General features: G+C 56.3%; 1 protein-coding gene across 1 annotated transcript in view; it reads right to left on the reverse strand.

Annotated features, from left to right (window-relative positions):
• LOC138580078 (zinc finger protein 84-like) overlaps positions 1–15,496 on the reverse strand; it is a 415,310-nt gene extending 399,814 nt beyond the window's left edge. The window contains exon 1 of the mRNA XM_069650337.1: positions 15,221–15,496. Within this exon, the coding sequence (XP_069506438.1) occupies positions 15,221–15,244 (24 nt within the window). The 5' untranslated portion in view covers positions 15,245–15,496. The remainder of the gene's footprint in view (positions 1–15,220) is intronic.

Here is a 15,496-nt window from a genome sequence, read left to right on the forward strand (position 1 = left end):
ATAATCCCCCCCCCCCCTCCTGTTGAGGCTGATGTGGCTGACACCATCCATGCTCAGCCCTTGTTGGACCAGCCCATTGTGGCACCAGACCTGGCTGACTCCATGGCTGACTTCCAGGTCAGCAGGCCTATGACACGTGCGCTGGTGCACGTTGATGTCACCATGCCACGTGCATCTGGGGCAGCAAGGGGCAGCTGCGGCTCCATCCACCCCAGCCCTCACACACCCAGCCCAGACAGTGTCGGTCCTAGTCCATGCTGCTGACATTCCCCCTGACACCATCACACTAGAGCCAATGCCTGCACCAACTCCCATGCTGAGTGTGCAATCCCACACTCCTGATACAGAGTCCACCAGGGCTCCTGCCCCTAGTGTCCAGAGCGGCGCAGGACACTAAGGATCACCACCACCTTCCAAGCGGAAGAGGAAGAGTGCTCGTCCGGCACAGGCTGATGCCCCAGACACGGCTACACAGTCTGGCCCATCCAGGAAGCCCAGCTTCACGGATGACGAACTGAATGCACTTGTCGAGTATGTGTCCGCACATGACAACGAGATGGTCATTGTTGCAGGATCCAAGACCACACCTGCACAACGCCAGGCACACTGGCAGACCGTTGCGGACATCGTAAGTGCCCTTGGAATCGTGAGGCGCACAGCCAATGATTGCTATAAGCGCTGGAATGACCTAAAGCGCAGGGCAAAGAGTAAACTGGCCTCAAGTCATGCCGCAACTCTAGTGACTGGAGGTGGGTCTCCAGTAGTAGACATGGAACTCACTCCACATGAGTCAGTCGCTGGGACCTACGTCACGGAGGAACAGATCCAAGGCGTGGGAGATCTGGCTGATTACGAGGCATTGTCCGGTGAGTGCACATGCATGTGTGTGTCATCCATGTGCATGGTGTGTGTGAGGGCTTCTGTTTGTGTGACAGGTGAGAGTGTGTGCGCCTGAGTCATATGGGTCAGCCATGTGCTTCATGCAATACATCCTGCGCAGCTGCATTTGGCCATAGCAGTATCCCTTCTGCCAACAGTAGACATCTAGCCCAACTGCACGCCAGTTGCCCTTGAAGTGTCACCTTGCCACAACATTGTTGCTTGATTTTTCATTGTTCATTTAGTCAGATTGTTTGCATTCCACCACTATTACTAGGCATGTCGCAGTCCTCTAGTCACATGTCTGACATGGCTATTGTAAAGTGGAGTGACTTTGTTACCTGGATATCATTTGTACAAACATGTCCCTGTGCAATTGCACCATTTCGGACTGGCAGCTCCAGGTGAAGAATCTGACCTGTTTGAATTAGAAAAGCTATTACATGAGGGAACTGGACTGAATGAATAGGTGCTGCCCTCCTCTCCATCTTCACTCAATAGCAATGGTACATGCCATCTGTGTGATGGCATGTGTGTTTCACCTGCCAATCACAGGCCAATGTGTGATGCCACTGCCAGGCAGCATGCAGAAAATGTGTTCATCTTCCATCTTGGTGTCATCAGTGTGTGCCATTTGCCTGCCCTTCATACGCAGTGAGGGTGCATGCATGGGAGGGTTTTAGTCATGTGGGACATGTGTCAAACAAGTACTGGTTCTCTTGCTTCTCAGCCCTCATTGTGTGCCATGGTGCTAATGCCTGTTTCCATTTCTTTGTTTTAATGTCTTTGCAGGGGAAGACGCACCTGATACGGCTGGGGTTGTGGAGATGGTGCAGACCCAGGAGGGGTTCGAGGGCCGACCAACCACCAGTGAGGGACGTGGTGTGGTGGTGGGTGAGAACCCACAAGTGCTGCAGGTCCTGCTCTCAAAGGGTGTCTCTGGCTGCACCTCCCCCGAGCTGTACTCAGGTGTTGATTCGGAAGAGACCTACATGCCGTGGCAGGTAAGTGTTCAAGGGAGGGATTCTGTTCTGTCTCACCCACCTGCACCAGGGTCAGAACCCTCAATGGGGATGTCAGTGTTGGCAGCTACGCCTTTGGTGGTTACGGATGCAGGGTCACACTCCGTGACATCTGATCCTGTTCCTGGGCCAGCAGATCAGAGGGGGAATGCAGTCCTGCAGCCTCAGGCAGTGCCGGCACAGCAAGGCGCAGTTCTCCTTGCCCCAGACAGGTGTGGTGCCCGCCGACGTGGTGGCCGTACGCCACCTGGCAATACTGCATGGGAGCAATCCATTTACGGTATGGCAACCCAACAGGCAGCATCATCCGAGATGATGGCTCAGGCCATGGATAGGGTGGCCACTTCCATTGTCCCCCCTGAAAGGCTGATGGAGCGACTAGAGCAGGCAACCGACTCCATCTGCCAGTCACACAGGGAGGACATGTTGGGGTCCAACAGGGACAGGCGGGCGGCACTGGCGACTCTGCAGGAGGCCATCTCCATTGAGTCCCAGGGCCACAGGGAAGCCCTGAGGCAGGAGCTCCTTCACCTCAGGACGACTCTTGTTGAGCTTGAGGCTTCTACACACCAAAGAACAGAACAGCAGCTGCAGCGTCTCACCCGTACGCTCTCAGCTGAGATGCAGGCAACGAGGGCGGAGGTCCGGGCATCCCGTGAGTTGTTGCATGGGGACCTCTGCACACTCATCCTCCAGAACCAGACCTACCACACCCGCATGCTTGCAGCCATGGAGGAGCAGACTAGGGCCTTGCGTGGGCTGCCTCCCATAGTGCAACCACCTCCCGATGCAGCTGCACAGGGTGATAATAGCGACAGCAGTGATACTCCCACAATAGGGTAGCCGTGTGGGCCATGAGCCCATGGAGGTGTTTTTTTTCCCAGGATCCACGCAGGTGGGTTCTGGTGTGCATCCTGTCCTCGGACCTCCTGGGTGGCCTCCCCAACCCCCCCGGGCCCTTCAATGGCCATTTTTTATTTTTTTTTATTTTTATTTATTTTATTCCCTATTTTTTTGGGACGATTTGTTGGCTTCTGTGGTTCCTGTGGGCATACGCTGCATTGTGGCTGGGCACATGCAGGCTTGTAATGTATTTGGTTCAGATGCTTGGGTTTGAGTCACACACACCCCTCCTGCTTCCCGTTTCCATGGGCTTGCAAAGGGTGTGCCCAAGTGACAGTGAATTACACAGTGACGTTGGATTCCCATGAGCAGTGTGGGCAGTCTGTAGTCAATACTGTGTATACATTCCTAGTGCATATTGCTGTTGTGTTGTACACTGCATGTTGCATTGATGTGTAACTCATCTTCTGTGTCTACCTCCCAATTTGCAGGTCCCTTCCTCATGTCTACACAAGGACCTCTAGTCTGGAGATGTGGTCCATGTTGGCAGCAGTGCACCTACAACTCTACATGGCGCCAACACTGCACAGTTGGTAGTGGTGGGAGTGCAGGCATTTCCAGGTGGTGAGACTACTAATATTTAACATTAGTGATGTCATGTTAATGGTAGTACGTGCTCAAGTTTGTTGTTGGTCCGGCATTACTGTGAGCATTTCAGGTGTTACAAGTATCTAATAGGGACACTGTACATTGTGACACTAGTGTCATGTTGTGTGGATTACTTTGTTTACCTGCAAATAGCATGACATGGCACGGTGTGTGGTGTGGCGGTGCTGGGGTTGGGTTGGCTGACATGGCACTGTCCTCTTGTTGCATTTTGCAAGTGGGTATTCATTTTAGCTGCTTGAATGTGCAACTTCACAAAACTGCATTGGTGGTGTCTGTGTGGGTAGGGATGCACACATTGTGACACTTCCAGGTGAACAATCTCAGGCTGATATGGTTTTCATGGTTCTTTCTCCAGACATTCAGGCTCAGTGTCAGGTTGAGTCATCATTGATTGTCAGATGGAATGTGGCAGGGCAGTGTGCACTCCACAGGGGTGTGATTTCTATGTGAAGTAATTAGCCACTAGCTGTGTACGGGCTGCCTCCCCCGTGCCCTTTCCCCTCCCATGCGCAGCGGCTGTGCATGTGGTTGGGGATGGGGGGGCACCACCATGTCCACGGCCAGGCCCCGGCGTGTTGCAACGTTGTGCAGGACACATGCTGCCACTATGATCCTGCACACTACTGGGGGAGCGTACAACAGCTGCCCGCCAGAACGGTCAAGGGAGCAAAAGCGTGACTTCAGCACTCCGAATGTGCGCTCCACTATGCGCCGGGTTGTAATGTGGCCTGCGTTATATCTTACCTGGGGTGGCGTGGTGGGTTTCCGAATTGGCGTCATCATGTGGGGGCTGAGAGGGTAGGCACTGTCCCCTGTGGAGGTGGTGATTGGTATCATTGGTGGGGTTGTGACCTTGCTCAGTATCTGACATGCATGCATGTGCAGTGGCATTCATACTCACCAAGCAGCCATGTATCGCCATGCCGCCCAGCTTCTAGGTCCCGGCTTAGGGTGGACATTCGGTAAATGAAGCTGTCGTGGGTGGACCCGGGATAGTTGGCATATACTGAGGTGATGATTCCCTTGGCATTACATACTACCTGCACGTTGATGGAATGCCAGTGCTTGCGGTTCCTATAGATGTGCTCAGATGCCCTGGGGGGACGTAGAGCCACATGGGTGCAGTCGATGGCACCTAGCACTTTGGGGAATCGTGCCACAGCGTAGAAATCCAGGGCGGCAGCATGCCTTTCTGCAGGGGTTCTGGGCAGGTATATGTGCCTGCGGACTGATGGGCGTGCAGTGATGATGTTCAAGACCTGGTGTGGGCAGCCTGACTGGGTGGCCTGTGATACACCACCCACAATGGCACTTGTCCGCTGAAATGATCCAGTGGCTAAGAAGTGCAGTACATTGAGGACCTTCTCCAGGGGGCTGAGTGCTTGGGAGCACAGGGTGGGTGATGTGAGGTCATCCTCCCACTCACTCACCAGGTCCAGTATGATGTGTGGTGGAAACCTGTACCTCCCATGCACCTGGTCATCAGGCATCCCGAAAAGGCTGGTTCTGGGTGTGAATATTCTGGCCCCGACTATCCTCCTCCTCCTCCTCCTTTGGTAGGCCACGCCCACTGCTGCTAGGAACGGTATGTTCATCCTGGGTCTGAGCTTGTTATTTTTTTAGCGCGCAAATTAATGCGTCGCGCGTGTTGTAGGCGAGCGTGTGACCCGCGCACCCCTGAAATCCAGTACCCAGTCCAATAGCGTGTGGAAATTCCCGCGCACACCGGGATACAGGTGCGCTGACGTACTTGCGTGTGTAAGTGTCCGCGCACACCTGATATACACGTACATAGGACAATCGCGTGTACGCGCACTTTTGTCCAATTACACGCGATGACACCCTGACGTGCTGTCCAATTACACGCAATGAGACTCTGCCGTGCTGTCCAATTACACGCGATGACACTCTGAGGTGCAGTCTTTCCACGTGTGCTCTGTCATCATGTGCTGTGTGGGAAACACCCGTGCAGGTCACGTCACAGACGCGCTTACGCGCTGAGGGCCTTTGGTCCAATAGATTCGCGTATGCGTGCTGACGCACTTACGCGCTAAGGGCCTTTCCTCGGTTTTCACGCTGACGTGCAGGATTTTCACGTGCCAAATCACTCCGTACCAAGCTGGCCACGCGTAAGCACACGGAAGACCACGCTCCTGCCCAGAAGGCCGGACTACTGCCCCCCAGAGCCCCGAGCACGCTCCCACCTGCTGCTGCCTGACTGCCTGCTGCCCACGTGCACTGCCATTTGCTGCCTGCACATCAGCCAGGGGTGCTGTTGCTGTGACCACCCCTGCTGGAACCGAAGACTCCCGACTGGAATTCCATCGCTCCACAGCCCAGCCCCAGGACCCAGTTGCCCACCCACTCCTGCATCTGGGGTTGTCATGTCGGGGCAAACACCATCTGTGACCACTGACAACCCCCGGCCAGAGAGGCAGAGGGGCACCAGCTTCAGTGCCACCGAAGTTGGTGTCCTGGTGGAGCAAGTCCTGGGGCAGTATGATGCCCTCTTCGGAAGTTCCCGCGGCGACAAGGAAGGACGGACTCGGATCTGGACTGACATCATGACTGCCATCAACGCGGAGGGGGTGGCAGTCCGGGACTTACAACATGTCAGGAAGCGCTGGGAGGACTTCAGGTCCAGGACCCTGAACAAGGCCCGGCGCCTCTTGAAGGCAGCGAATGCCAAGGGGCGCCGGGGCTACTTGTCGGAAGAACAGATGGGGGTCCTGGTACGCATATCCCCAGCCCTCCACGTCCAGGTCCTAGAGAAGCAGACCCGTCTGGAGTCGAGCGGCGAGTGTACATGCATCCTGATTGTGAGCAGTGCGTGTGGTGATTATTCGGCATTGTGCCGGTTGCACATCTGTTTGTATGGGGTCGAGTATGGGTGGGGGTGTACAGGGCGTGACACATGTGAGGGCTGTAATGTGTGAGACATGGATGGTGCTTGTGTGTGTGGGCTTGCATGGCAAATGCAGTTGTGCGTGCACACATGTTTGGAAGAATGTGTATGTAAGTAGACATATCCGTGATGTCAGGCATGTGTGTTGTTTTCGGCTGCATGTATGAGCACTGTGTACATGTGCATGTGTGTGTATTTGTCAAGGGTGCAACAGTGATGCAACATGGATGCATGTGACAGCGGTATGTGGAAGCCTGATTGGCAGATGTGACATGGATGCCTGTCTGAACAGTGCAACACTTGGCAGAGGTGTAGACATGCATGCAAGTGTGGTGCTGTGTGTACATGTGTGGTGCACTTCCTGTGTTGCATGTGATGTCTGGCTCCCCTTTGGCTGCTGATGCTGTTGTATGTGTAGGGATGGTGGTGGCAGTTGCGATATGGCTGTGGTATGGCTCATGTGTGTGAGTTGCAATGACATGTGTGTTGGGGATTGTGATGACATGTCTGAGGTTTGCCAATGCCACTCATGTGCAACTGTCATGCGTGTATGTGTCCATTGTACAGTTCCCTGATGCCTGTGTTTTGTTTCTCCCTGTCTGCAGCGTCAACTGATGAAGAGGGCGGAGAAGGTGCTGTGGAGCACAGCGCCGGGGATCCGACCGCCAGCCGGAGACGCAAAGCCCAGCTCCCCTCCCGTGTTGTCATCTCGTCGGGGAGTGAGGAGTCTGGTGCCGCATCCCAGGCCGCAGCTGCCGGGAGGAGGTCCAAGAGGCGGAGGTTGCAGTTGGACTCCTCGGCAGCAGAAGGGGCAGCTGGGACCCCACAGGGCCCAACAGGGGAAGATGGCACGGAGTCATCCAGGTTGGTGGGGGGTTTGGTGGAGGAGGGGGCCGTGCAAGCACCAGAGACGGGGTCTGGAGGTGGGGATCCCACTGGTGCTAGTGGTGCAGTGCAGGACCAGGGACAGGAGGCAGCACAGGCGGCCGCGGGGGTGCCTGTGTGCAATCATGTCCCCGATCCTGTCCCTGCATCATCTTGCACCAGCAGGGATGCCTACGTCCAGACCCATTTTCAGGCAGGGGATGAGCTGACGTCAACTGGCCTTCCTCTGCCTGCGGACGTGGCCATCCAGGTCCGGGTTGAGCCTGTCCTGGCTGGTGTGGCGTTGCGTCAACGGGCCATGCGAGGTGACCTGCAGTCTTTTCATGGAGAGACTGCACGTCATCTCGAATGGCTCATTGACCACGTCAGCCTGCTGGGACAGGTCACCCAGGCCGGATTCCTCCATCTGATGGGGCTTGCTCCGACCCACTCCTCAACTGGACCCCCTACGCGCCAGTCATCCTCTGTGCCATCTTCCCACCCATCAGTCATCTGGGTGCCCTGTGGAGCTGCCTCTGACGGTGCGGCCAGGCTGGTGGAGGAGGCATCCCTGCCACAGTCGGGAGTCGGAGGTCCAGCAGGGGTGGCCACATCAACAACTGCACCCCAGCCGGCGGAGAATGTGCAGGCAGCAGGAGGCAGTGCACGGGCAGAGGCAGAGCAGCAGCAGCAGCAACATGGTGGGAGACATGAAGGCTCGGGGCTTTCGACATCGGAGGGGCAGGCATCGGCCGGAGGGCAGGGGGACCCAGGACAGAGAGTGTCTTCCGTGTGGCAGCGGTTGGGCCACGCCTTAGGTGCGGAGCGGTGGCGGGCGGAAGAGGCGCGGCTCACAATGGTCAGGGCGGAGAACTCCATGCGGAGGGCCCTGAGGCGGGCCCAGTGCCTCGAGGCAATCCGCAGGGGGTTTGAGGAGGACACGGCGTCGTCCCTGCAGACCCTAGGGGCCATGGAACTTGACCACCTCCGGGACATCGAACAGGAGTTCGATGATGCCCTGGCCCGGGACACCACGGAGTGAGCCGCTGGACTTGCCCGCCGCCTTTGTATATAGTTCTTTAGTTTTAGGTTTCCTTTCTTTCTTATTATGATTTGGAGTCGACGGACACTGCTCCACTTTTTGTATATAGTTGATTTTTGGGTAGGTTTTTTAGTAGGTTTCCTTTGTTCAGTTGGGCTCATGGACCCTTGGTAGTTTTTTACATAGTTCGTTATTGCATGGAGATTTTTTAACTTTTGACTTTGGGCAAATATTTTTAGGATTCTGATTTTCAGTTTTGTGTTTTTATACGGACATGCAGCTTTTTTTTCTCATTCACATTGTAGTTTGTTTTCTTTCTTTAGCATTCTTTATTTTTTTCAATACAATTTTTGTTTCCATACTTCACTGTGTGGTATCATCTCATTGGTTTCATGCATGTCATGTTGTGTGTTTTCCCATTCAATTGCAACCATTGTGTGTGACGGACATGGGTTCATTAGCTTAATGAACATTGGGGGTGTAACATGTGATTTCCATTTCCATGTGGGTGAATGGGTTACTTGGTAGGGCTTTTTGGCTGTGGTGGCTGTCCATTACGCACATGATTGGGGATTGTGAGGACCTGGTGGGGGCTGCCCCTGCACTGCTGGGGGGTGGGGGTGGTGGGAGACATGAGTGGGGGCCTGGTGGAGGGTGCCCCTGCACTGCTGGGGGGTGGGGGTGGTGGTAGACATGAGTGGGGGCCTGGTGGAGGCTGCCCCTGCACTGCTGGGGGGTGGGTTGGTGGGAGACATGGATGGGGGCCTGGTGGAGGGTGCCCCTGGTGGCGGGGGGGTGGGGGTGATAGGGGACATGAGTGGGGGCCTGGTGGAGGCTGCCCCTGCACTGCTGGGGGGTGGGGTGGTGGTAGACATGAGTGGGGGCCTGGTGGAGGCTGCCCCTGCACTGCTGGGGGTGGTGGGAGACATGGATGGGGGCCTGGTGGAGGGTGCCCCTGGTGGCGGGGGGGTGGGGGTGGTGGGAGACATGAGTGGGGGCCTGGTGGAGGCTGCCCCTGCACTGCTGGGGGGTGGTGGTGGTGGGAGACATGGATGGGGGCCTGGTGGAGGGTGACCCTGGATGCTGGGGGGTGGGGGTGGTGGGAGACATGAGTGGGGGCCTGGTGGAGGCTGCCCCTGCACTGCTGGGGGGTGGGGGTGGTGGGAGACATGGATGGGGGCCTGGTGGAGGGTGCCCCTGGTGGTGGGGGGGTGGGGGTGATAGGGGACATGAGTGGGGGCCTGGTGGAGGCTGCCCCTGGTGGCTGGGGGGTGGGGGTGGTGGGAGACATGGGTGGGGGCCTGGTGGAGGGTGCCCCTGGATGCTGGGGGGTGGGGGTGGTGGGAGACATGAGTGGGGGCCTGGTGGAGGCTGCCCCTGCACTGCTGGGGGGTGGGGGTGGTGGGAGACATGAGTGGGGGCCTGGTGGAGGCTGCCCCTGGTGGCTGGGGGATGGGGGTGGTGGGAGACATGGGTGGGGGCCTGATGGAGGGTGCTCCTGGATGCTGGGGGGTGGTGGGAGACATGAGTGGGGGCCTGGTGGAGGGTGCCCCTGGATGCTGGGGGGTGGGGGTGGTGGTAGACATGAGTGGGGGCCTGGTGGAGGCTGCCCCTGGTGGCTGGGGGGTGGGGGTGGTGGGAGACATGGGTGGGGTTCTGGTGGAGGCTGCCCCTGCACTGCTGGGGGGTGGGGGAGCAGGGGGACATGAGCAGGTGTGCAGGGTAGTCCCCTGTTTTGTGGGCTGGCTGCAGGGGCCGTTGAGGGTGTACAGGGTACACCTGTGAGGACCCACCCAGCCTAATAGCGTGTGGAACTTCCCGCGCACCCCTGTAATACACGCGCCCAGGCTATTCGCGTGTGGAACTTCCCGCGCACCCCTGAAATACACGCGCCCAGGCTATCCGCGTGTAAAACTTCCCGCGCACCCCTGAAATACACGCGCCCAGGCTATTCGCGTGTGGAACTTCCCGCGCACCCCTGAAATACACGCGCCCAGGCTATTCGCGTGTGGAACTTCCCGCGCACCCCTGAAATACACGCGCCCAGGCTATTCGCGTGTGGAACTTCCCGCGCACCCCTGAAATACACATACCCTGCTGAAATCGCGTGTAAAACTTCCCACGCACCCCTGTAATACACGCGCCCAGGCTATTCGCGTGTGGAACTTCCTGCGCATCCCTGAAATACAAACGCCCAGGCTATTCGCGTGTGGAACTTCCCGCGCACCCCTGAAATACACACGCCCAGGCTATTCGCGTGTGGAACTTCCCGCGCACCCCTGAAATACACGCGCCCGGCTATTCGCGTGTGGAACTTCCCGCGCACCCCTGAAATACACGCGCCCAGGCTATTCGCGTGTGGAACTTCCCGCGCACCCCTGAAATACACGTACCCTGCTGAAATTGCGTGTAAAACTTCCCGCGCACCCCTGTAATACACGCGCCCAGGCTATTCGCGTGTGGAACTTCCCGCGCACCCCTGAAATACACGCGCCCAGGCTATTCGCGTGTGGAACTTCCCGCGCACCCCTGAAATACACGTACCCTGCTGAAATCGCGTGTGGAACTTCCCGCGCACCCATGAAATACACCTACCCTGATGGAATCGCTTGTGGAACTTCCCGCGCACCCCTGAAATCCACGTACCCGGCCAAATCGCGTGTGAGACTTCCCGCGCACCCCGGTATACACGCACACGTATTTTTTGTCAGCGGGTGTCCGTGTTTGTGGGTACCCCTTTGCACGTCATTTGTCCTGGAGGGCCACAGTATAGGACATTCATCATGGCAGTATATAGGTGCTATTTGTTGGCGCACCTTTTGGCGCACATTTCTTACAGCCGCAGAGACGCTACCGCCTGCTTTCTTGTGGCGGTCGTGTTTGTGCCTGTGCGCTGGTTTGAGCGTGCGCTTTTTTGCCCTATTCTATTCCATGAATACGTGTTGTAGGCGAGCGTGTGGGCGTTCCGCGCACTTGTGCCCTGTACTTCCCCCGTGACGCCCACGTTTTTGCAAGTTGTTCCCCATTCCGAGTGTTACGCCCGTGTTCCGCCTACTTTTGTTGCGTGCGCCGCGCTATGTGCGAATTTCGCTGTGGCGTGTGCGATTTTCGCTGTGACCTGGCACACGCTGTTAGATGGCCTGTGCGCCAACGTGCGAGGCGCACTTTTTTAATCGCACATCCGCTGCTTTTCGTGCGATTTTCGCACTTGCACTGCGATTTTCGCTATTCCACTGCGATTCGCACTTTTTTGCCCACTTGCGCCGCGCTAATTATTCCATTAATCGGCCTCTTAATAGGTAAAGATGTCAAATCTGTTGATATAGCAACTGCTTACCAGATATCCTAATAAGGAACAGAAAGGAGTTTTTCATTTGGTGAAGCTGATGATGAAGTCATTCTATGGTGGCCCATAAAGCTCAGGTAGGTATTAAGGATACATAGCAAGGGAATAAGAGCCAGCCAATCTACAGCAAATACACCAGAGGGGGAGGGGACTAGACACACCCAGCCCCATTCTACCAAGTTAATTACTATACAGCCGGGAACGCGCCGCGCCATCACCCACAACAGTAAGTCAAGAAAGGAAACAGCAACTAAGCCTACCCATATGAATTCTAGCTAAACAGAAAAAGATCTGCTAGAACCAGGACCTACAACCCACTAACCCAACTTCAAATCTCTGCATACCTAACTCACCCGAAAATCCACACAAACATCTCTCACCCCGGCAAACCGCACCAACTTCACCACACCGCAACAACCAACAAACAACACATAAACAGCACCAACAGCCCCCAAGGTCTTGCAACGGTCCGATACTCACACCTAAGCTCAGTGCACAATGGAAACCGAACTGAAGCCGGCAACAGCACACCACCCCTCTCTCACTCTCATACTCCCTCTCCACCTGACTAACCTAACCCGCCTGCCTTCTCGTTTTACAGACCCGCCTGTGGGCCTGGGGACCAACTCTGTTGGTGATGGTACACCATATAAATACCTTTAACATTCTAATGAGACTATTCTGGTAAAGCATCAATATGAAAAGCAGTCAACTCTCTCCTAGCTGTCTCCTGCCCCCTACCAATCACTCGCCTGATATGCAAGTACTAATCTCCCAAACGCCCCATCACAATTTTAATTTCCTAAAAATAAATGCAGGTGCAAAGAATAAAATGCTTTACATTAGGACTTGCTGGGCCTTCGTAAACACTATTATTGGGACATTTATTGAGCGTGCACCAAGCTTCAGGAAGCAACGGTGCGCTTCACAGTGATGGAGAAAGAAAACCGTGAGGGAAGCCGAGGCAATGGCTCGGGAAGCGAACAGGGGTGGGCAATTTGCCAGCAAGGGATCTACAAGGAACCAGGGGAGGAAACAGTGGGGCTCAGATTACCCAGTCACAGGTATGATGGGGAGTGGATGGTGTGCGGACGTAGGTGTTAGGAAGGAGGCCTTGCTTGAACAGAAATGTCTCAAGCTCTTTCCTGAACTGTAGAAGTGAGGGGGAGAAGATCCCAGAGAAGGCCTGTCTTCTGGGTCTTGCCTTGCACCCCCCAGAGGTTATCAAAAAGGGTGGAGTATATAAGTCTAAAGGAAATATCAAAGTGTATAACAAATAAACTTAGAGACCATCATAGAGGTGACAAATTATGAGATCCAGCCCATGTGTTTTTTCCTTGCCAAATATTGTGTACATCACAGTTTGTCTCCATTCTGTCCGAATCTTTGACCTCTGTTTTCGTATAAGAAGTTAAAACAAGCTATATGAACTTGCACGGTTACCGATACCAGATTAGCTGGCACTCTATGATTCACTGTAACTGTCTTGTGTTATATGAATCCAGAACTTATGTATGTTTAGGAAAATGTGTTAAATGTGATTTCATCAATTGTCACATGTTTTATGTTTTTTAAAAAAAGAAAAGAAATGGTTTTGTGAAAAAATAGGCACTCAAATAGAGTAAAGAATAAAATATGTTTTCATGCCCACAATCACAAACAATTGCATCAGGTTTGGTCTATGAGGTTAATGGACTGTTAACTCTTAGGTGATGACTTGGTTCCTATGATTTAGAAATAAGAACACGTTCCCAATTAGGGAACTCACATCCCCTGCACACTATTTTATGTCTGGGAAACCAGACAAACAATTTATGATATTTAGATAGTAGGCATTCAAAACAGTAATGTAAAATTCATATAATGATTATAAAGCGATTTTCAAAGAAATGCTAGTACAATAAGATTAAGTCACAAGAACAATCTTCATTTTATTCATGATGATGAAACCAGGGGGGGGGGGCAAAGCGTTTCGAGTGATTCACACTCTTCATCAGGGGCATTTGAATTTCTGAGAAAGAAGCATATACAATATTCCGTTAGGATTCATAGATACAAATAGTTCTCTCATCTGCACCTTTAACTCCATATTTAAAAACACACTAACCCAGCTCAAAGTGGGTCAGGCTGGCATAGCGCCGCTGTGGGTCAGGCTGGCTGGCATAGCGCCGCTGTGGGTCAGGCTGGCTGGCATAGCGCCGCCGTGGGTCAGGCTGGCATAGCGCCGCTGTGGGTCAGGCTGGCTGGCATAGCGTCGCTGTGGGTCAGGCTGGCATAGCGCCGCTGTGGGTCAGGCTGGCTGGCATAGCGCCGCTGTGGGTCAGGCTGGCATAGCGCCGCTGTGGGTCGGGCTGGCTGGCATAGCGCCGCTGTGGGTCGGGCTGGCATAGCGCCGCTGTGGGTCAGGCTGGCTGGCATAGCGCCGCTGTGGGTCAGGCTGGCTGGCATAGCGCCGCCGTGGGTCAGGCTGGCATAGCGCCGCCGTGGGTCAGGCTGGCTGGCATAGCGCCGCCGTGGGTCAGGCTGGCTGGCATAGCGCCGCTGTGGGTCAGGCTGGCTGGCATAGCGCCGCTGTGGGTCAGGCTGGCATAGCGCCACTGTGGGTCAGGCTGGCTGGCATAGCGCCGCTGTGGGTCAGGCTGGCATAGCGCCGCTGTGGGTCAGGCTGGCTGGCATAGCACCGCTGTGGGTCAGGCTGGCTGGCATAGCGCCGCTGTGGGTCAGGCTGGCTGGCATAGCGCCGCCGTGGGTCAGGCTGGCATAGCGCCACTGTGGGTCTGGCTGGCATAGCGCCACTGTGGGTCAGGCTGGCATAGCGCCGCTGTGGGTCAGGCTGGCATAGCGCCGCCGTGGGTCAGGCTGGCATAGCGCCGCTGTGGGTCAGGCTGGCATAGCGCCGCCGTGGGTCAGGCTGGCTGGCATAGCGCCACCGTGGGTCAGGCTGGCTGGCATAGCGCCGCCGTGGGTCAGGCTGGCTGGCATAGCGCCGCCGTGGGTCAGGCTGGCTGGCATAGCGCCGCTGTGGGTCAGGCTGGCTGGCATAGCGCCGCTGTGGGTCAGGCTGGCATAGCGCCGCTGTGGGTCAGGCTGGCTGGCATAGCGCCGCCGTGGGTCAGGCTGGCATAGCGCCGCCGTGGGTCAGGCTGGCTGGCATAGCGCCGCCGTGGGTCAGGCTGGCTGGCATAGCGCCGCTGTGGGTCAGGCTGGCTGGCATAGCGCCGCTGTGGGTCAGGCTGGCTGGCATAGCGCCGCTGTGGGTCAGGCTGGCTGGCATAGCGCCGCTGTGGGTCAGGCTGGCATAGCGCCGCTGTGGGTCAGGCTGGCATAGCGCCGCTGTGGGTCAGGCTGGCATAGCGCTGCTGTGGGTCAGGCTGGCATAGCGCCGCTGTGGGTCAGGCTGGCATAGCGCCGCTGTGGGTCAGGCTGGTGCATCATCTCTGTGCACGCTTCCTGGACTCTCTAGAACAGGCTGGTGTGGTGTCTGCCTCCAGCAGTCATGCATTTCCCTTTTCCAGCCTTCCCCTGCTCGCTGCCCAGGAGGGCACCGTGCAGCACCGTGTGCACGCCCCCCACAGGTCCGCAGCAGCGTGCATTCATCAGAGGTGCAGGGAGTGGGGGCCCGGGCAGGGCCCAGGGCGGGGGGGACTCACCTGATCGAGCTCCTGCTGGGACATCCTGCCCACAGGCGGCGCTGTCACTCCCCAGCAGAGTCCGGCCTCGCAGCTGCCACTCTGCAGGAGGCAAGCGCCTGGAAGCAGGGGCTGCCGTCCCCAGTGCACGGCGCGGAGGCAGGGGAGAGCCCGGGGCACGGGAGGCGCCCTCCCACTCTGCAGCGGCCGCTATTGGAGGCGCAGGCCCCGCTAATAAGACGGGAAAGCGGCGCCGGGCTCTGCCTGCTCTCCTGTTTACAACGCTCCTCGGAACAG

Source organism: Ambystoma mexicanum, chromosome 3p, assembly GCF_040938575.1.
Source record: "Ambystoma mexicanum isolate Mex_15411 chromosome 3p, UKY_AmexF1_1, whole genome shotgun sequence".
NCBI lineage: Eukaryota > Metazoa > Chordata > Amphibia > Caudata > Ambystomatidae > Ambystoma > Ambystoma mexicanum.